This window comes from Anthonomus grandis, chromosome 11 (genome assembly GCF_022605725.1).
Source record: "Anthonomus grandis grandis chromosome 11, icAntGran1.3, whole genome shotgun sequence".
Classification (NCBI taxonomy): domain Eukaryota; kingdom Metazoa; phylum Arthropoda; class Insecta; order Coleoptera; family Curculionidae; genus Anthonomus; species Anthonomus grandis.
In genome coordinates, this window is record NC_065556.1 from 7,648,925 (window position 1) to 7,672,248 (window position 23,324).

Below are 23,324 nucleotides of genomic sequence, written 5' to 3' on the forward strand. Positions count from 1 at the left end.
TACGAGGTGTAGTTGATATTAATGGTGAGGATCTTACTAATAAGATCCTGTTTAAGGCCTTTTTAAACAGAAGTATACCAATCGCTATTAACAATAAAAATATGGAAAAAGACATCAGCCACATTGTTTATTACTAATATGAATTATTATTAAACCAAAATCCACTAATATAATTTTATATGAGAACTATTACTTTTATATTTTGCTGTAAATATTGGCACACATACCTATATATATACTTATGAATTATTATGAAATATTATGAAATTAAGTTCACGTCTTATAACTATCTAATCATTGTGTTGGTGGTATACTTAAGCTAGATGACCTCTTGCTTATATAGCTAAAACAGGGTTAAAATATATTAAGTAAAAATAATTATTATAAGTCTGACATAATGTTAAAAGGAGGTATCTGATACCAATACTTTTTAACATATTAGTTTTATTTTTAGTACTTTCTCTTATTAATTTCACTAATATACTGTTATATGCTAATTATTAAGAAACATTTAGTATTTTATTAGATTAAAACTAGCATATATCAATTTGGTAATATTATTTAATCTTTGCAATTTGAAATTCACAAAATTTCAAATCGCAGTCGGTTAATTTAGTTGTAATGTCATATTATACAATTTTAATTTTGTTTGCGAGGACTAGAAACGTTACTATTGAATTTGTTGCTAGGGCCAATTAAAAAAAACTTAACAAGAGTCAGTCCAAGTATAGATATTAACTAGGAAACATCAGATTTAACAAGAAATGAATTAGAACTTTTTTCAACCGAGACTACAGTTTTAAGAGGTTTAGTTCTCAGACAATTTCTTTAAACAAAGACAAAACTAGCACCAGTTTATCTCATATATTAAGTATCATCATATAGATATGACATTATCATAAATACAAATATGGCGATTTGTAATAAAAAAAAAATTTAATACAAATCATATTTATCGCGAAGGCACATACTATATTTTGTGTTGTTTAGTTTTACAAACTAGTATATAAAAATCTTGCCTGAAGCAAAGTTTTGCAAAAAGAGAATACAAAAGAAATACGAAAAGATATAAAACAGATGGAAATCCAATCAATTTTGAAAGAAGACAAGCATGAGATTTGCTTCTTTAAATTTTATTTCCTAACTTAAGAAAAAATAATAAAAAGTAAATGAAATATTAAAAACCTAATATTTAAATATTGAAAACTATGCAATCTCAAAAAATTCCTGATAAAAGTAATAAATTCTTAAATTCGATAGATTGTTTACATTGTTAATTTATTGAGTATTAAGTATATCTTTCTATAAATGATCCGAATAATATTAATCTCAAGCTGTAAAAAAGCACCTCACAAGTTTCTATAAACAATGCTTTCCACAGAAAACTGAATTATGTGGATGTTCCTAAAATTCTTGTTTATTGTTTCTTGACCAGGATGTGATTAAATAGAATGATTATTTATGAAATATACTTACTATAAAAATCTTAGTATAAACTAACAGGCATGATAAAAAAAATAAATTATAACAAAGATGTCCAAATTTAATAGTTTACATTTTAAAATGGAGATTTATACACGTTACGCTGTCAACGGCCTATAAAAAAAATAAAAATTCAGTCTGTTATTTTTTGTTATTTGTTGGACTATCTGTCTATTTAAAAAACTCAAACTAAACAGTTTATTCTAAGATGCTAAATAATATTCAGATGTTGATTCTATTTTTAAAGTTCAGTTTTAATTCAATTGCAATAAAATTGAAATATTTAACAATTTTCTTATATTTTTTCTATTATTCTGGATGTCCTTTCAATTAGGTTTTATATACTTCTAATTAACATTGGAGGCTCAGTAGGGAGATCAGTAAAAACTCCAAAAAGTCCAAAAGAAAATAATAGAAAATGTAATTTTTATGAAAAAAAGTTAACATAAGGTTGTAAAACATAAGGTTCAAGTTGAGAGTAATTTTTACAGATAACCTTGTTTGTGTTATAAAAAAAAAGATAGGGTAAAAAATGCAAGAATTTTTAAAAGTAGTACTTTAAAGATTGGCAATAATTTAATGGATTGTATCAAAATATAGTGGAGTCAATAAAGTTGATATTTTAGTTTTAAAACAATTATATTTTTCAACTTCATAAACATATAAAATAATAAGCCGCTGTAGAATTATTTAAAATTTAAAGTTATATGTTGAATGATTTTTTTTCTTTTACGCCACATATTCGTTTTTGAAAATTTGCTTTCCATTATGAAATAATATTAATAAAATCAAGTAGCATTTTTATGTTTATCTTTTAAGAACCCTATAGCGTTAATAACTTTCTGTTGCTGGAATAGTACAATTTTCCTTTTAAGGCTCTTAAGAATCCCATTATTTCAATGTAATAAAATACACAATATATAATATAATATACTTTATTAAAATATGTCATATAGTGCTTTATTCTTTAAATATTATACGAAGGGTCTTCTTTTTATCTTTATTTAATTGTAATTTAAAAATTCCTAATAATTTATATACTATGTAAATTAAAACATAAATACATCTAGTTCCAAATAGTTATTAAAATAACAATATACAGGATGGCCCATCGAAAACAGTCCAGCAAGGGGCCCTTTTTTTAAAAATTTGAAAAGATGACCCGTCAATTTTTGATTTTAGGGGGACAATTTTTTTAATAATTTCAACCCCTTAACATCAACCTCTTGGCGGGGGTTGCAATTAACCTCAAAATCTTAAATAGGGTGCGGATCAAGCTTATTTTAAAGGTGTTTTTATTCTAGTTATAACTGCCAAGTTTGAAATTGCTAACTTGAGTTTTTGCAGACATGCAGATTAACACGTACTTACATCATAGAATTAGTGGCAAAATTTCCGGAAACTAGTTAGGTGGCAAATAAAAAAAGGAATATTGAAAACCCAGTGAGAAATGAGGCAGTAGAAGTCGGTGTTCTTGGTGAAGTTAGTATGAACCCTACATTATGTACCCGAAAACTTTCTCATATAACGGGAGTCTCGCGGACCACTATACAGAGAATTTTAAAACATAATAAATGGGACCCATATAAAATTCAACTTTTTCAAGAATTAAATAAAGATGATAACGACCGCCGTTTACAGTTTTGTGAAATAATGTCTGAATTTATTTAAAATAATCCCAACTATCTTTTAAGTATTTGCTTCTCAGATGAATGTTCAAGTTTTCTCAATACCACTGTCAATCGTCATAATTGTCGGTACTGGTCCGACACGAGTCCAAGAATCTACCATGAGGTTTATACTCAATACCCTCAAAAATTAAACGTTTGGGTTGGTATTTTTGGTGATAGCATAATTGGACCATTTTTCTTACCGGGAAATTTAAATGGAGATACGTACTTAGACCTTTTGGAGAATACCCTTAATTGATTGAAATTAGGGAAAACGACCAACACTACGATAAAAGTAATAAGACGGAGCTCCTCTCCATTATACATTACCAGTACGGCAGTTTCTAGATGAAACGTTTTCTGATTGAAAGGAGTGCTATCGAATGGCCCGCAAGATCATCCGATTTATCGCCTCATGATTTGTTTTTATGGAGATATCTGAAATCAAAAATTTGTGCCACCCAACCTGAATCGTTAAATGATTTACGGAACCGCATCATTCATGAGTGCCAACAAATAACATCCGATATTCTTCACATGTCCGGGAACACTTTGAGCAGTTACTGTACTATTGTATGGAGGTAAACGGTGGACATTTTCAACATTTAATAAGATAATTCGTAGGTACTAATCAAATAAATTATATTAGATTTCCCTGGAACCCGCCGCTCAAATTTAAAAAACAAAGCGCTTTTGTAAATAAAATTAAATGCCCTTTCAAAAGATGTACCACAACACACACCTTCCCATTTAAAAAATAAGGGTGAATGTCACCCCTGCTAATGGGTTGAAGTTGTGGGGTTCAAAATTTAAACAAAAAATCATTTTTCTAATTTCTAAAATCAAAAATCGACGGCTGCAAGCGTTTTTGTTTTGTAAGTCAACAACCTCTAAAAACTAGCATTAAAAGTATTAAACAATGGTATTGTTTCAAAATCTTTGATAAGTTGTCACACTGCGAAAACTCAAGTTAGCAATTTCAAACCTGGCAGTTGTAACTAGAATAAAAAAGACCTTTAAAATAAGCAATCACTTGACCGTCACTCCTATTTAAGATTTTGAGGGTGGTTGCAACTTCCGCCAAGGGGTTGATGTTAAGCGGTTGAAAGTATTAAAAATAAAAGATATAAAATAAAGTATTAAATTAAAAATTGTCCCCCTAAAATCAAAAATCGACTGATCCGAGCATTTTTTCAGATTTTTTAAAAAAGGGCCCCAAACCTTGTTTGGACTGTTTCTGATAAGCCGCTCTGTATATAATATTCTTCACATGCAGTTAGTTCAGGAAGTATACTGGCTTAACACAAAGGAAATGCTACTTTCCTTTTCTCAAACATTAGGTAAATATTGTTAAATGCCATCAAGTAGTTATCCTTTAAATTTCAATTAGCACTGGTATTATACTTGCTGTAGATAGAGCAGGTCATTATTTCTCATATCTAGGATACGCACAGTATAGTTGTCATAGTTGTCATAGTTGAGTTGATCCTCAGACGACGCAATTTTTATTATTTAAGTAGCTTCTCCTTGCAGCATAACTTAAAATTGATTGCAATTTCTTCGTTTTTTACCCTTCTTGCTCTTCTGCCCATAATTTACCAATCATAAACGTATCGGTCTTCATATTTGCTTAACTAACATATTGCCTAAAATGCATGTACTGAATTCAAAATATATTTTACTTCTGATAAAAAATGCACCGGATTTTGATCTTAATAGCAGCACTACACTAACCAAGGTAATTAGCAAAACTGATTTTTGCTTGTTTATTTTCGTTCATTTTCGTTATTTTCGTTCATTCAATTTTTCATCTGAATGATATTTTCATTCAGATGAAAAATTAGTAATTATATTAGATGTAAATTATTGGTAATAACTGAGTATATCTTTGGTATATCTAATTTTCCATAATAAAAGTCACCTCTAGCAAAGTCCCCCAGCATGCCTGTTCCCATTGAATCGGTATATTCAAAAACTCATATATATATATATATATAATAAAATATATAAAAATACATAGCAACCAAAATTCGACAACACGTTACTCATACATTCGGTTTAAGTTAATGTAATTTTTATATATTTTGAATAAGATACTTGTAAATGTAATTTCTAAGTAACAAAAGTATTTTTAAAAAGTGAATTTTGAAATAAGTAATCTGACATTTATAATATTAAAGCATTTTGTTATGTAAAAAAAGTGAAATAACAGTGTGAAGACGTGAACATTGAACTCATTTACATTTGTCACATGACAATCCATTGGCCCTTTAGGTATATTTTACTTTTAAATTATTAAAAGATGGCTGACTGCCAGTGGATCTGGCTTTTTTAAATGGGATCAGCTGGCTAGCTCAACAGTTAATTTTGTCCAAGAAATGTCCATAAACAGACATTTTAAATTCATAAATCAAACCAATCACAATTAATTTTGCAGTGCCCGAGATAACAAAACCCCGACGAGTTACTCTGGCAATACAATCATTAATTCCTTTATTGTAAATTTTTTCGTCAATTGTTGCGATTATTACTGAGATAAGTTATCTTAATAAACCACCATTGTTTAGTTAATAGTCACAGTTGATTAGAATACAAAGAATGAAAAAAGGCATACATTTGTGTTGTGTCTAAAAATGTTATATGAAGGTTGAAGTAATTGTTATATTTAATGAATTCTAGCAAAATGAATTTTAGAAAAATAGTGTTAGGTTGTAAAACACTAATAGATACTGAACTTTTTACTTACACTTACAAAATCACGATTTAATTCCAGATCAACTGAACGGCTTTCAGCGACGTTTTGCCATAAGGTATATTCTTTGAACGACATATTTATCGAAAAAAATAATGCTTATTCTCTGTCATCTTGGTAACTCATAATGCACATTCCATCAGGCCTAAACTTGGCGACTACTTATAAGTATTAAGTTGCACACCGCAAAACGAAACAAGTGACTGGTTGAGTACCCGACTATAATAGGTCAACGTTCTGCTTCCGCCACAACTTCTTTAAGAAAGAAAAAAATTCAATCATGTTTTGCTTCGGTGCTTTCGATGATTCTTTTTACTTATAAAGATTAAACTGTAGTAATCACTAAGTGGTTAAAAAACCATATGTTTATATCATCTCGCATTATAAAAGTTAACATATTTTTTTCAAATTTACCTGATATCTGATTCTCTATCTAAGTCAAATTTTTAAAAGTAAAAAAGTCAAAATTTTTAAAAAAAAAATTAGATTTAAAAAAAAAAATTTAGTACGCATTTTATACGGACTCCACTAGTTAAAACTATTCTCCATCGAATTTTTTTTTTTATTGGTGCTTAAAAGATGTGTGCTCGATTTATTTTAAATATCCAGGAAGTTATTAAATTTCTACACATAACACGTTTAAGCTTAAAAGTGAAGAGGTCTAGGATATCCATATTTTTGCACTTTGCTTCCTAAAATCATCTTAGGTTCTACTCTCTAACGATAATATAATATAATATTAATAAGTATATTTTTTGAGATGAAATATGCTGTATATTGCTAAACAAGCTATAGTGTTTCCTTAGGGTGTAAATAGTAAGTAGATGTAAAAGCTTAAATAATTTGAAATTAATTAATTACTATCAAATATTAATTAAAAAATAGAAACAGGAGCAAATAACCTAAGAAGAAATGAACTTGTGTCTTTAATTTTTTCTTCCTACCTACTTTACCCCTACTTTACCCTACCTTAAGAAGACACTAAACAGAAGGTAGATATAATTTAAGGTACATATACATAAGTTTAACTTAATTTATGTTCTTAACTTTATTATTAAAAAAAAGTTCTTGGAAATATAGTTGGTATAAAATTTGTTTCTCCAATTTTATTGGACACAGTTTCTTAACATTACTTAACTTACAGCCATTTATATAAGTCGTGGTAATAGTTTTGTTTTGTGCACCTAAAACTTCTTTTTTTAAAAGGAATTTCTTCTTTCTTTTAAAGGCGCACTTATATTATACAAGAGTCGTATACCTTCTGTGTCAAATAATTATTCATCAAATTAACATTAAAAAATTCTGGTTTGTACGTGTATTCAATATATGATATTACTTGTAAAAACAAATAGTAAATGCAGCAATTTTTAAAAAGACTTAACTAAACTTAAAATCTTTATCTATTCATCTAATAGATATACAATCCTTTCATTTCAAAATAAACCACCCTTAATAACTTCTAAAAAAAAATGCTCCAAATGCACTCCATTAAATGCGAGATAATATTAAATTTTGTTTTAAAATTCCTCACGAAGATTGGCAAGTGTTTGTCCGCTAATATCTCTACATTCACGAGTAATTCGACCCTTTAAATCATTAAATTGTAAAGTGAGGTTTCATAAACTTTGCTTTTTAAATACCCCCAAAGGAAAAATTCTAGTGGTGTTAAGTCCGGCGACCGTATGGACTATTAAATTGTACGACGCCTGCCAATCCACATCTTTGAAAACTGTTCATTAAGCCACACTCAAACTGTCGAAGCACAGTGCGGCGGAGCTTTATCTTATTGGAAATAGAAATTATTTTCGTTTAGTATCCTTCTTCTTCTTCCTCAAATACAATGGACTCGCGTCATTTCGACGGCCGCCCAATCTTGTTGTTTATTATGGACCTACAGTTTAACGTGGGTTCCGAACCACGAGAGTTTTTTTGTATGACGTCACAAACAGCCATGCCCTCGCCAGGATTCGAACCTGAGACCACACGATCGCATCGTGAACGCTTTGTCCACGGTGCTACCGGGGTCGGCGTTTAGTATCCTAAAAACATTTTCATCCACTTAGATTTCCAAAGATTGGACGATTGAAGGACATTTTGTAATATCGAGGAGGATTTTTTGGACTACTTGGAGTTAATGAACCGTTTATTACCATACATTTTTATTGGTAAATCGCTTCAAGTTGCATCCATTTTTTCGTGAAGTAAGATGGAAAATTGTTTACCATTTAAAATATTGTGTGACACTATGCGGCACCCATTTGACCTACCAAAATTTAAGTTGATGAAATGTCCTTTATTATCACACATTTTTGCTTACTATTCGGTTATACGTCAACCAATTTTGTTTTTTTTTTTGGGTTTGGTTAGATAGGAGATTGTATGCCCTTTAAAATTATATTTCACAGTTAGTGTAGCCATTTGAAATGTAAAAGTTTGAGGTCGATAAAATATTTATTATTCCCAGACATTTGGTTGGCATTTTTTTGGCACTGCTGAATAGATATTTTACAGCGGCTTACTATAATGTGTCAGACGATGGGGCTCCTCATTTGACATATTAAAGTGAGGTTAGCTGGAGGTGAGGAGGTGATTGACAAAACTTTGTTAAATATAAAATTAAACGTCTCCCTGTATATCTAAATTGACGTGTTTTTTTAAGTTATTTTTAAGTTATTAAGGGTGGTTCGTTTTGAGATGAAAGCACTATATAATTAATTATGCAATTCTAACAACCAATATTACAACTTGATTTACAACAAAAAAAAATCCAAAATTATTAATTCTAGTAGAATCCTTAAAAAATAGATAAACAATAATCATATACTACGTGATATACGTGATACTTATTACCAAAGGTAACTTTGCTAAATTCAATATAAAATATATTTTTTGTGTCTTGGTCTGCAAGTAGAAGTCAGTTAGATATTGATTTTAATTTGGTCTCTCATCGGGATGTGTGTTTTAAGTCCTTGTATATTCTTTTCTTATAGATAAATTTACATTTTCAATAAATTACAATTTCAGATTTACAATTCTCAGTTTTATCACTTTATGTTATTTTTAAATTTTATTATTCATTAAATTGTTAAAAAAATTTTAATTTAATTCATCTTTAGTATTTTTGGAGTTCTAAATTTTGGAAATGTAATACTTATCATATTCCCTGTAAATTTCCTAAAAAGTCGTTATACTTCGTGGTACAACATTTTAATAAACTTTTTTAGCCAAAATTCTTACAGGATATTTACAGGATTTTACAAGATATTTCAATAAACTTTTTTAACCATAATCCTATCATAATTCACTAGAGAGAGTTTAATAACCAGTAGAATGTTCATAGCTGATTAGCCGCCCCAAAATAGTTATTTTACATAAAGAGTTGACATATACAGGGTGAGTCGGAAGGACCGCACCAAACTTGTGTTGTACAAGTGAGAATAATTAATCTTACCCGATTCTCATGTCAGTGTTTTTGACCCATATATTTTCGATAGTCCTATGGTTGGCACCTTTGATGTAATACTCAAATCACAAAACAGTTTTACCACTAATCGGAACTCTATATTTTACTCACGACGCCAGATGCCACACATCTATTTAAATTTAGAATGTGCAAATATGGTTTTTGTTTACGGCTTTTGTAATGGAAATGCTTCAGCTGCTATTTAAGAATTCCGCCGATGATTTCCACACCTAAGAAATCTGAACAAAAACGTAAATATCAGAGTTTTTAACAAACTTTGCGAGACCGAAATCTGCCCACTACTAACATAACATCTGAACGAGCCTTTCGAAAATAATCTGAATTTGGTAGAAGATGATGCAACGGCCCCGTTCACGAAAAATTGCTACTCAATTGTTTATTCCACAGAAAAGAGTAATCAACATGCTCCACGAGCAAGACCTATATCCATACCATGTACAGCATGTACAGCACCTATAACCGGAAAATTATGTTAGTCGTATGCAATTTTGTGGTTAGATAAATTATAATCGTCCTATTGTATCGGGCATACTTTTTACCGATGAAGCTACATTCACCCGTGATGGCATCAATATTACTCACAATTCCCATGTATGGTCAGACGAAGATCCACAACAGTCGAAACTAATTTTCAGCAAAAGTTTTGAGGTAAACGTATGGTGTGGTATGGTCGACAGTTATTTAATAGGCTCACACATTTAAGAAAATCATCTCACAGGAGAGATCTACTATTTTTTTTGCGAAAAAAATCTTCTTCTTGGACCCTTCGCACACGAAGTAAGATATGTTTAGAGCTTAATTGCGTATTTGTAATTACGCTAGATATTAAAAACAAATGAGAATCACATAAGAATAAATGGCTGTTTCAAACTATTTTCACGTATACAATACTCACCTGGAGTGTGATGCATTCCTCCCGACTCACCCTGTATAATAAATTATAATAGTTTAGGTAAAGGCCTTGAGGTACTCTGCAAGAGAGTTAAATTTTTTAAGGTATTTTTAATTCTTTTATTGTTATAAGTTGTTTTCTATTGTCTAAAGAACTTTCACTTAGCCTATAAGCCACACCTCTGATGATTTATGTTTATATATTTTCTTGAAAGCCAAACTGTTTATCCGAAAGAAGTATTTTTTAAAACAACATCCATCTAATATTTAAAATGTTTTCGTATATATTCGCAATAGTTAAAATTAAGGAGATGGGTCTATATCATATCTTCCTCCGAGCCATGTTTCTGCAATGGTATAATGTTGCTATATAAAATTATTCGTTGCCATTCCAGTATTATCTGCAAAATACAGGGTGTCCCAGCGAAAACGAAACAGAGGTATTTTTGGTATGAAAAAAAAATTTTTTTACAAAAATCTCGAACACGTCGATTTTATTTTTGAGGGGGACAACTTTTCCTTACCAAGGCACCCTCATACCAGTAACCCTCTTCGAGGGGGTGGGATCACCCCTAAAATCTTAAATAGAAAAAGGGGTCATGTGATACCTTATTTTAAAGGTATTTTAATTCTGAATATAACTGCCAAATTTGAAGTGGCTAAAATTTTTTATCCGGATATGACAGCTTGTCAAAATTGTAGAAACAGCGAAAATGAAAAAGGTATTTTGAACTCTGTTTTGGATATTTTTAAAAGAATAAGGAAGTCCTAATTTCAAAGGGGTCACTTATTAATTAAGAGGCCACCCTAATACCTGGAACCCTTTACGAGGGGTTGAAAGCACCCCTTAAATCTTAAATAGAAAAAGGGGTCGTGTCATTCCTTATTTTGAAGGCCTTTTTACTCTGAATTTAAATGGTGACTTCTGAGTGACTGATGGATATCTTGTGGATATAAAAATAGCAAGAAATATCTTTACTGCCAGTAAAAGTGGAGAGATAAGAAATACCTACCCTTTTCCTTTTGTGTCTTTTAAATAAAACAAGTTTTTTTAAATTACGTCAATTTATTAAACGTTTAAATTGTGCCCCGCCTACTTCCATGCAGGGATACAGGTTTTGCTCAAAACGATGCCTGACGTTTTGTAGAACTTCAGGTGTTATCATCTGACACTCATTTATAATTCTCTGGCGTAAGTCTTCTAGGGTGTCTGGTTGGGTAGCGTAAACTTTTGTTTTTAAATGCCCCCATAAAAAAAATCTAATGGGGTTAAATCGGGTGACCTAGCTGGCCATTCCATAAAAGGTCCTCTCCTTCCAATCCAACGATCAGGAAATATCTCATCAAGATATTGCCTCACACCAGCAGCATAATGTGGAGGCGCTCCGTCTTGTTGGAAAACGACTTGATCATCATCAGAATGATTTCCGCCTTCCATTATTTTCTACTATTCTTGGATATACGGCATTTTCCAAGAGATCTCGGTACATTCCTCAATTCAAATTTCCGGGCAGAAAAAACGGACCAACAATGGAGCCGCCCAAGATTCCCGCCCAAACATTTAACTTCTCAGGGAACTGGGTATGAACTTCACGAAACTGGCCCGGATTTGCATTTGACCAGTAGCGGCAGTTATGACGATTTACGTTGCCATTAAGAAAAAAAGTACATTCATCTGAAAAGCAAATGTTATCATATCACTAAGCGATTCACAAAATTGCACTCGTCTGTCAAAATTGTTCTCATTCAGTTCTTGCACCAGATGAATTTTGTAAGCATGGAATTTATTATGCTTAAGTATCCTATGAACACTACTTTTGCTTACTCCTGTACTCGTCGCCAATTTTCTGACACTTATTCCTGGCTCGGCATGAAGTTGACCTAGGACAGTTATTTGCATTGCTTCATTAACAACAACATCATTTTGAACCTCACGCTTTTTATTTAAGACACTGCCAGATTCCCTAAATTTAGCAACTATTTCTAGAACGTATTTTCTGTTGACTCGTTTTTCTGGATGAAGGTCATTAAATTCTTGTACCGTTCTATTGGCACAATTGTTATGCCGAAAGAAAAACTCTATCATCTCAACCCTCTCTGCAGTAGAATAAACCATTGCTAATAGTGTTTCAACACGTAAAAGACTGGGTAATAATTTAAAACTATTTAAATAAATGCTGCTTTATGAAAAAAGTACCAATGATATTTAGCAAGCTAAATAAATTCTTCAGATACTTGTGTTTGCATGTTATTTGGTATTTTGTTTTTATTTATGATATGCTGATAAGGTGTAATAACAATAATATTAACAATACTAATAAATTTTTAATCATGTTTTAATGATCCAATAAAAAAAATTGTAAGAAAGGGTTTCAGGCATAAAGGTTTATTTAAAGCATTTTTTCCAGAATTTTATTTGCTTTCATATCCAGAAGAAATCCATCAGTCACTCGGAAGTCACCATTTAAATTTAAAGTGAAAACGCTTTCAACATAAGGTATAACACGATCTCTCTTTCTGTTTAAGATTTAAGGGGTGCTTTCAACCCCTCGTAAAGGATTCCAGGTATTAGGTGGCCTCTTAATTAATAAGTGACCCCTTCGAAAATAGGATTTCCTTGTTCTTTTAAAAATATTATCCAAAAAAGAGTCCATAATACCTTTTTCATTTTCGCTGTTTCCGCAATTTTGACAAGCTGTTTTATCCAGAGAAATAATTTTAGCCCCTTCAAATTTGGCAGTTATATTCAGAATTAAAAGACCTTTAAAATAAGGTATCATACGACCCCTCTTTCTATTTAGGATTTTAGGGGTGATTCCACCCCCTCGAAGGGGGTTGCTGGTATGAGAGTGCCTTGGTAAGGAAAAGTTGTCCCCCTCAAAAATAAAATCGACATGTCCGAGATTTTTGAAAAAAAATTTTTTTTTCATACCGAAAATAGCTCTGTTTCGTTTTCGCTGAGACACCCTGTATATTAAATGCCAGTTTACAATTTTTAATTCATTTCTTAAATTATTATTGTTTATGTACTTAGATAGAAGATATTAACACTATTTTGTACAATAAAATCATTTAAAGCTTCGGGTCAGTAATGTCGTGTGTATTAATGTTTGAATAAGTAAATAAGTAATCATCAATTATTTCGGTTTCTATTTGTTTTATACATTATTTTTATTCCTTTGATAATTTTTTTCTATTAATAGGTTTTTTTATTTTTTTAAATTTTTGCCTAATAATTAAAGGGTAATAGGCTACTTTTAACTAAAGGGCAAATAAGAATAATCAGCTGTTTTTTTTGGGAAAATTTTAGGAAACTTCATAGTCCTCGTACCTTATATTTTTGGGTTTATTTGCTATTTTTAAGTATTTTTTAACTAAAATTATATCGTCTTTGCTACTAGCTTCTTTTTTAAATTTTCACATGTATGAATTTCATAAATTTTATATACATAGAAAACTCATGATAATACGGCTTCGAGGGATAACCCTTTATATTCGTTTTCCGACTTAATATTCTTGTTTTTTTTGTTTCGATAGACATTAAACACTTCCTATTCAGGTATTTATGAGGTTTAAACTGACAGGATGTAGAAATATTATTTTTTTCAACTATATAAAATATATTGTTAGTCAAAATATTTATCTAAAGCATAAACTTCTTTTAAGGTGCTCTATTGAAAAAAATATATTTTTTTAAGTTTGCCTTTACATTGAAAAATGCTTTTAACATCTTTGTTAGTTCAAATGTATCTATGGAAATAATTGAAGCATATACTTCTTTAAATTTTTGTAGGCAGCCTGTTTATTTGTCTCTTCGCCATAAGTGTTAAGAAATAAGAAAGTTCAAAAAAGTTTATCATAAACCAACTTAAAGTTACGGTAACTGAACTAGATCATGAACTACATGTCTGGCTGTTCTTCGGCGAATTGAGATAAAGCATAGTGTTTTGAAACGAATCTCAATCTTACCTGCGGGCTTACAAAAGTCGAAAAATAAAATCAGGTGAAAAAGATAAAGGATGCTTTTTGGAATTTGCCGTTGAACGAGATACAACCATTATCAGAATCTTAATAGTTTGTTTAGGTTTGAATCAACTACGCAATCAAGGTAGTGTGGCTCCTTCAGTATCTGCATTTTATACTTTTCGAGGTCAATTAAATGCCTAAAGATATATTTACAGAGTTGTAAGTCTTTTTACTCTACCGTAAATTCAAAAGATAGATAAAGTTACATTTTATCGAAATAACGCCCAGTCCCATGCCGCAGAAGGTATATTGCAGTCCCTTTAGGTAAAAATATCCGTTCTTGCATTAACCATGTCTGGGATGTCATGGGTAGAAGGATACGAAGGGTTCACAAACAAACAATAAACCCCTAATAAACTCAAAATGGCGGCAACACGTTATTAAATTTGTTTAAGAAAGAATACGAATTTGCCTATAAAAATCTAGCATTTTTTATTATTTTCCTTATAAATACATTAAAAATACTATTTAAATAAGCCACTAAAAGGACTTTATTAATAATGAATGTTTTATTCCTTTATTCCTGTATTTAGATTTACCAGTTTTATTTTAAAATTTAATAATGATTTGCACATATATTGGTCACAAGATTACTTGGCAACAAGCAAGCAAACACTGAGCTGATGCATCAGGGTTTCAGGTCAATCCACTTAATTGCCCGTCATTTCTTAGATGCGCCAGATATTCGCTCGACGTATAAAAGTTTTAACATCGTATCATGCGCTTGTTCCGATTCAGTTATTTCTTGATTTTTTTAACTTAACATTGGATGACTTTTAGGAACTGATACCTGTAAAGTGTAAGCGCATCGATTACCTCTCATCCGGCCGGGTTTGTTATGTTTGTTTGTTTTCAACTTATATGTCTACATAACACATTTCATAAGAACTATTTATTTTACCCTAAAATAAACTTTTATATTTTTCAGAGATTTAAGACCCCAAAATACAGAAAAATACCAAGAACGCATACGACTTTATTTTTATGAAGCATACGCATGGGGAGGACCCTTTATTTTTGCGTTTGTCGGAGCTGTATCTGATTTGTCAGGTACATGTAGTATGATCAGACCAGGATTTGCTGAGAAACAATGCTGGTTTGCTGGTAAGTAAAATTTAGTGTGTGAAAAATGTCATAAATATTTGACTTTGTAGTAAACCAGGTTAAATTTTTAAGGCCATTATTTTAAGGGAACGCGTTCCTTATAATCCTTATCGTTGACTTATCAAAATATACATATATATAAATATAAGAAACTTATTAAATAGAATACCTATATTTTGCCAAAATACTTTGTATAATAAAAATCAAAATAATATTAATTGAAGATTTTTAATGTTGTGTTTTTGTCATCTTAAAACAGTTGTCTCTTAAATATATCATCCACATACATCTCACTATGCATCCCAAAAGTTATGTCTAAATTAATTTAAAATTCAGAGGTGTGTTCGAAAAAGAAACGCTCGGACCCGTCGATTTTTATTTCAAGTTGCGTATTTTTGTACGTAAAGTTTGTATATACGGGGTTGCTCAAAAATAAATTACGACCATCAACTTCATTTTTCCAAATGATTTCTTATTTCATCTTTGAATTTCGCGTGGAATTCTACGTATGTTTCATGCACCTAAAGTCAACAGTTATCGAAAAAAAGACGATTGATGTAACAAATAAAAAAAGAACAAAAATTAGGTTAAATGTTCAAAATGGTTGCCATTCACGGCTTGACAATATCCAAAGCGATCAATAAAGTCTCGTTGCACATTTTCAATCATTTCCGGAGTTATGGCGCGCACTTCTCTGCGAACTCTCTCTTTCAAGTCATCTAGATTATTTAGCCTATTAACAAATGCCTTCGACTTGAGGTATCCCCACAAAAAAAAGTCCATTGGTGTTAGGTCAGGCGAACTAGCAGGCCATTCGATGGGTCCTTTCCTTCCTATCCACCGATTGCGAAAGGTTTCATCCAAAAATGTACGCACAGTGGCAGCATATTGCGGAGGAGCGCTATCTTACTGGAAAATTAGTTCTTTGTCAGGATAGTCTGGATTCAATGGATTTGTAAATAAAGCTACTAATGCTGGAACTAATTGAAATTGGAGAAAATCGAGAGTAATTTGTCCCGTTAAAGTCTGTCCAAAGAAAAAGGAACCTATTAGTCTTCCGCGCACTATTCCACACCACACATTTAGTTTTTGAGGGTACTGGATATTTACCTCCATCATCCAATGCGAATTTTCTGTTGCCCAATATCGACAATTTTTTCTGTTCACACGACCATTCAAACAGAACGTGGCTTCATCGGAAAGAATAATATTTGTTACTAAATTATTATTTAGATTGCACATGTTTTGTAAGCGTTCACAAAACTCATTTCGCCTATCGAAATCGTCATCAAATAACTCTTGCACAGGAATAACTTTGTAGGGGTGATATTTGTGCTTTTTAACTATTCGGTGAACTATAGATTTCGCCATGTGTAAATTTGCCCCAATCTGCGACAGAAGAGTGCATGGATTTTCTTCCAAAGAAAGCAAAATTGTTAAATGTTGTTCATTTTCATCTCGAGCAGGACGACCAGATTTCGGCAGACTCTAACATGACCGAATTCTCTAAATTTAGCCTCTATTCTACTCACCACCTTTTGACATATCGGAGGACGATCAGGATGGATTTCATTGAATAATTGAGCAGCTTCTCTTTGAGTACGTATTCTATCAGCAAACCCAGCCATGCACAGAATTTCTATTTTTTCTCGTTCCGTTAATTTTACCATTGTGAAAACCGCAACTTTGCTCGTACACTTCACAATTGATAATATCTGTTTGGCGCACAACTGTCATACGGTTTCTATGAAAATACACGGTCACCAGCCAACAATAAAAAAACACGCCTAAATGGAATTTTGCTATGTTTAAAAATTATCAGAGATAAGGTGACTCGTACGGTGAACTTCAATAATAATGTTTGGTCGTCTTTTTTTTGATAACTGTTGACTTAAGGTATAAGAAATGATGCATGAAGCATACGTAGAATTCCACGCGAAATTCAAAAATGAAATAAAAAAGGTGCTTTCATTTGAAAAAATTAAGTTAATAGTCGTAATTTATTTTTGAGCAACTCTGTATATACAAACTTCACGTACAAAAATGCACAACTTGAAATAAAAATCGACGGGTCCGAGCGTTTCTTTTTTCGAATACACCCCTGAATTTTAAATGAATTTAGACATAACTTTTGAGATGCACTGTATATTTCTTATATACAGTGAGAAAAGCACAAAACCTACCATTGACAATCCTTATCTCCAAATCATTCATAAAAATTTCACTGAGAAGAGGAGAGAGGCAAGATCCCATTGCTAGTCCAGTAACTTGTCTAAAAAACTTGTTATTAAAAACGAAAAAATTCTGATTAAGTACTAGCTTGAGAAGTGTTAAAAAATCATCAAGAATAAGTCTGTCAAGCGCTGACTTAAGCATGACCAAATCAAGGCAATCACTAGGTGGAATACTTGAGAATGCATTTTTAACATCCAGAAAAATAAATAATTTTGAACCCTCTTGTAAGCTAATATTTTTTTAAAAATTAGTTAACTCTACTGAATTTCTTGTAGAATAAGTGCTTCTAAAACCAGTTACATCTCTCAGTTTGGTATTTAACTAGACTGACAAGTCGAAACAATGTGAATTCACAAACGACACCACTGGTCTAATAGGACAATTGGGTTTGTGGATTTTAGGAAGGCCGTAGAGGACAAGAGTTCTAGGATTCATAGGATATAATTTTTCTTTTTTAGTTTGAAAAAATTCTAAAGTTAGATTACAATTATCAAGGGTTCTTTTACCCTTAGAACCAGTAGGGTGTTTGTTTATATTAACAAAGTCATCAGATTCCAAAAAATCTAATACCTTATCTATGTAATCATCCCTCTTTAGTATAACCAGGCAATTATCCTTGTCATCTTCTGAAAGGATTAAATCGTGATTTTTTATCATATTTTTAAGAGAAATCGGGTGCTTATGATTAAAATTGGATTTATTTGAATTAAAGTTCAAGTTCAGGTTAGAATTTAAAAATTAATTTTTATTTTAGCACGCAAAATACTGTTATTATGAATATCAGAAGTCTGCAAAACATTCTCAGCCTTCACAACTAAGTCTCATGTGTTCGCAAGTCAGTCGTCTTAGAAAAGTTATACTTAATAAGATTCAAAAAAGTGTCTTCGTTCGAAGTAAAAACCACATATGTTAAATTCAAGTACCTTTTATGAAACTAAAAGTGACACTTTCCTAGATGTCTACGGTATACATTATTATTATTATGTTTGCTGTTTAACGATTGAACTTGAGATGTTGTAACTTGCGGTTAAAGCGGAAAAAAGACTCCTTAGAAAACATTATAACTTCATCTTTAAGTGCTAAATCTAAAGTACAAAATTCCAAATGGGTTAAGAATAAGTTTAACATAAAATAAAGGTATTTTACAATCCACCTTATTCAAGCCTTTTTAATGGTTTCTGACTTCTTCCCTTAGTTAAGTTTTTCGGGCTTCTTCCAATGCTGTGTCAGAGGAGTTGTTTCTTATATTGCATCTTAAGATGACATATTTTGGTGTTTACTTTGTTTTGTTCTTTACGTCTTACTTTTCGTCTACTTAGGCGTCATATGGTTTTCTTATAGTATTTTTTACTACATTTGGTATTTAGTATAAAACGCAGTTAATCACTTTTTCTGTTATTAGACGTGGACAACCTCGTATTACTCAGGCTTTTAAACTTTCAGTCAAAATTTCAGTTGTCAGTTATTTGCTTTTAGGTATATTTTAACAAGATGTTTTTCTTAGGGCTTCCTTTAATTAAGAAAATAAGGAAGAAGCTTTCGGCCTTAGTATTACTTATTTTGCTTTAAATTTCTTTTATTTTCGATAATCGGTTGCAGTACAATCTCTGTATATGTTTTTTTACAGTGTATGTAAATTTTTACAGTATTGGCCTTGAATGATACATCTAATGTTTTAGAATCACTAGCTTATTAAAATAGCACAATAATAAATCATAATTATGTAAACTATGAAGTTCCTTATACTTGGTTAATTTTTGCAGTAATAATTTAATATGACCAGTTCATTTAATTTTTAGGAATGAGATCAGTTTATTAGATCTACCATAACGTTAGTCATGAAATTATTTGGAAAATTTATATATACCTGTATGCCCTATGTTCTTCATACTCTCGCTGAGATGTATGAATAGAGGACACCAAAAAACTAAAGCAAAAGTAAGCAGACATTTTTAATATAAGGAGCCTGGTAATTCCTACATCTTCAACATACCTGAACTCATTTTTTATTAACTGCATTTAATTTTTATTGAACTATAAAAACCTAAAATATTTTTTTCACAAAATGTATATATAAAAGGTTTTACGAGTCTATAAATATTAAATATATCATATTATAAAATAAATTAACCATTTATCTTAAATTTTTTAATCCCATTTAAAAGCATAAATAAAAAAAACTACTACGCTACTGGAATGTTATGTGCAGTGTGCGTGTCGATCGGAAATCTTTTGTAGATCTTGTAGAAGGTCTTGCGCCCGAAGAAGCAGTACCTCGCATCAGCGTGCCGCTTGCCATTATTCTAGGTTGTACGGAATTTCATCAAGACACCGCATATAAGTACAATAATTGGCCAATTTACAATAATTATTGGTTACTGGCTCAAGGATTTTATTGGTTCGGAATCAGATAACGCACTTAATGGGATTTATGGGTAGATTCATTATATAAAGGCTTTGTTATGTATCTACAGGTAGACTTATTTTATATAACGAGTCAGGCGTTGGGGTGGGATCTACGATCAAAGTTTATAAAAAACCCATCAATAAACTAACTTGACACTTTGTATTCAGGCTGTAATATCAATTGCAACATAAAAGCATTCAAATTGTTTACTTGTATATCCAGAATTACTAGAATCTATCACATGTAAGGACAACCAGACTTTCAGCAAAGTCTAAATTTAATGTTATTGTTAATGCATCTTTCATTTAGTTTTCTAGTTATCCTAAAGAAACTAGTAAGCAAAAAAAAACGCACCGGCAAGTATTTATTCCTTACTTACAAAAAAAACGGAAGAACCATCTTTTTTTTTATATCTGCCATAACTTTTTAAGTTCAAGATATTTTTGTCAAATATAACATGTTATTATAAAATAGTTAATATCATTCATATATATTTTACAGAATTAAACAAATCCTTGCCCGAAGTTACTATCATTCATAAAACTCGCTATATATTTGCCAATAGTAGTGGAAAAAAGTAAAACAATGGACCCAAGAAATAATCAAACCATGACGATTTTTTACTTGGGGTATTTAGGTCGAGACTTAAGTTACAACATATATTTACAAATGTGTACATTGGCTTTTATTTAACAACTAATATAGCCAATTTTGAACCACTAGTCACCATCATCTCAATGAGCTGAGATTTTTCTCAAAAATGTAGCTTCTTTCATAAAAATTTATCGAAGAATGCCTTTAATTTATTTTACTATTGTTAGTCTTGTTGTTTGCAAAAACAGAACTAAAATAATAATGCTGAGAATTAAACAGAGAAGCGAGGTAATCCGTTAAGTCATAACAACCAATCGCCAATTTATCATGGGAATGTTATAAAGGGTTAAGGCAAACTTACAACGTTCATTTCTCATTTTATTTAAATTTCACGTAATTAATATAAAGTAATTGTAACTAACGTTTGTTTAACGTTGTTGAGTTTAATTTAACAAGCTAAGACTAGATATGAGATGACTAAGATATGACAAAAATTTTAATTCAAATTGTCGTCGGTGGATAACATTTTTATAGGTACTCACAGCTCTCAAGATTATCTCGCAGAAGGCATTATTATTTTGTGATAAACACTAGTAAAGTTAACCTTACAGCAGAATCCGAAATAGTTTAGTTGTGTAAAAAACTGTTCTTAACCTTTCGTCTAACATTCTTATTTTGAATTGCAGGCCTAATAACATCACTTTGGAACATGCACCAATTTTCATTCTTCCTGTAAACAAATTTATGAGATTCATATTATCTAAGTGTTATGTTTGACTTACGTTAACTTATACTTTAACTAACGTTTTTTGAGTGAGATGGTATTTCATATTATTCTTATTCATTTTCATATTAATATTACACGACCATTTTAATAATTCTGAACGCTTGCCCTTGCCTGAAGTGATATTCTATAGTAAGGTTTCCTATATATGTTCACAGCAAAAGTAAGAAGTATATATTTTCTAAATATTGCATCTATATAGGGTGTTTCAGAACTATGGGATCAAACTTCTGGGGGTTGTTCAGTACAACTGAAGAATCCATTTGAGTGTAGGAACCCATGTCCGGAAATGCGTCACTACGCCACTACGACCCTAAGACGCGTTAAAATTTATAAAAAACATTAATTACCTAAATAGGATCTGCTGCATTTATTTTTACCTTTTGTAGATGATACCATAACAACAATTGTTTAAAATCAACGCGTATCAATGTCATGTTTAAAAATTTTATAGCTTACAATTTTTAAATATTTTTGCTAATGGAAAACTGAAACTGAAAAGAATTGGCGGATATGCATTTGGTATACGGAGCAACAAACTGCAATGCACGAGCAGCATCGCGGGTGTATCGTGAAAGTTATCCCGAACGGCAGCATCCTGGATACAAAAAGTTTATTGCGGTTCATTGGCGGCTCGCTGAGACAGGCATGTTTAAGACCAAAATGCATGATACTGGTGTTGCTCGAACCGTAAGAACGGTCGAATTTGAAGAAGAGGTGCTTCAGCGAGTTGCCGATGAACCATCAAATAGCACACGTGACGTCGCTAAAAATATGAATATGAGTAACGCATCTGTCTGGCGGGTACTACACGAGCAACAACTCTATCCTTCCAACTCTATCCTTACCACTTTCAGAAAGTTCAAGGTTTGACTGCAGCCGATTATTATCCTAGAGTTCAACTTTGTCGATGGCTTCTGGATCATTGCACAACCAAATTTTTTACGATATGTTTTGTAGACCGATGAAGCCTCTTTCTCAAGAGACGGTATTTTTAATAGTAGGAATGGCCATGTTTGGGATGAAGAAAATCCTTATGCAATTTTTCCAAGAAAAGATCAGAATCGTTGGTCTGTCAACGTATGCGCAGGCATTGTTGATGATTATTTAATTGGGCCATACCTTCTACCGGAACGGTTAACAGGACCTATTTATCTGCGTTTCTTGGAGGAAGTTTTCCCAGAACTAGTTTAGAAAATGTTCTACTAGAGGTTAGACAGCAAATGTGGTTTCAGCATGATGGAGCGCCGGCTCACTTTGCTGTACAAGTACGCGAGTATTTGGCTCAGCGGTTTGGGCACCGTTGGATTGCCAGAGGTGGCGCAGTTTCTTGGCCTTCTAGGTCACCCGATTTAACGTCGCTTGATTTTTTCTTGTGGGGACATGTAAAGTCTTTAGTCTACGAAACTCCAGTAGAATCAGAGCTAGACTTAATTGGATGAATAACAGCAGCACTTGAAATCATTCAAAACGAGGATCAAATTTTTAGTGTAGTCCGCCGAAATCATGTGCGGCGTTTAAATCGGTGTATAGCGTATGGTTGGAGGAAGACATTTTGAACAATTGTTGTGATGGTATCATATACAAAAGGTAAAAATAAATGCATCAGATCCTATTTAGGTAATTAATATTTTTTCTAAATTTAAACGCGTCTTAGGGCCGTAGTGGCGTAGTGACACATTTCCGAACATGGGTTCCTAAACTCAAATGGATTCTACTGTTATACTGAACAACCCCTAGAAGTTTGATCCCATAATTCTGAAACACCCTGTATAAGACGAATTTTTATATTTCATACCTAACCTATGACCAGAGATGTATTTTATTGAATGTTCTTCCAAGAATATTATCTCATGAATGCATCTGAATCCACTCTTGGACTGTCATTTCCTGTT

At 31.6% G+C, this 23,324-nt stretch overlaps 1 protein-coding gene across 1 annotated transcript in view; it reads left to right on the forward strand.

Annotated features, from left to right (window-relative positions):
- Positions 1-23,324, forward strand: part of LOC126742000 (probable G-protein coupled receptor Mth-like 1) — a 160,058-nt gene that overhangs the window by 115,202 nt on the left and 21,532 nt on the right. Inside the window, exon 4 of the mRNA XM_050448523.1 lies at positions 15,234-15,409. Coding sequence (XP_050304480.1) covers positions 15,234-15,409 — 176 coding nt within the window. The remainder of the gene's footprint in view (positions 1-15,233; positions 15,410-23,324) is intronic.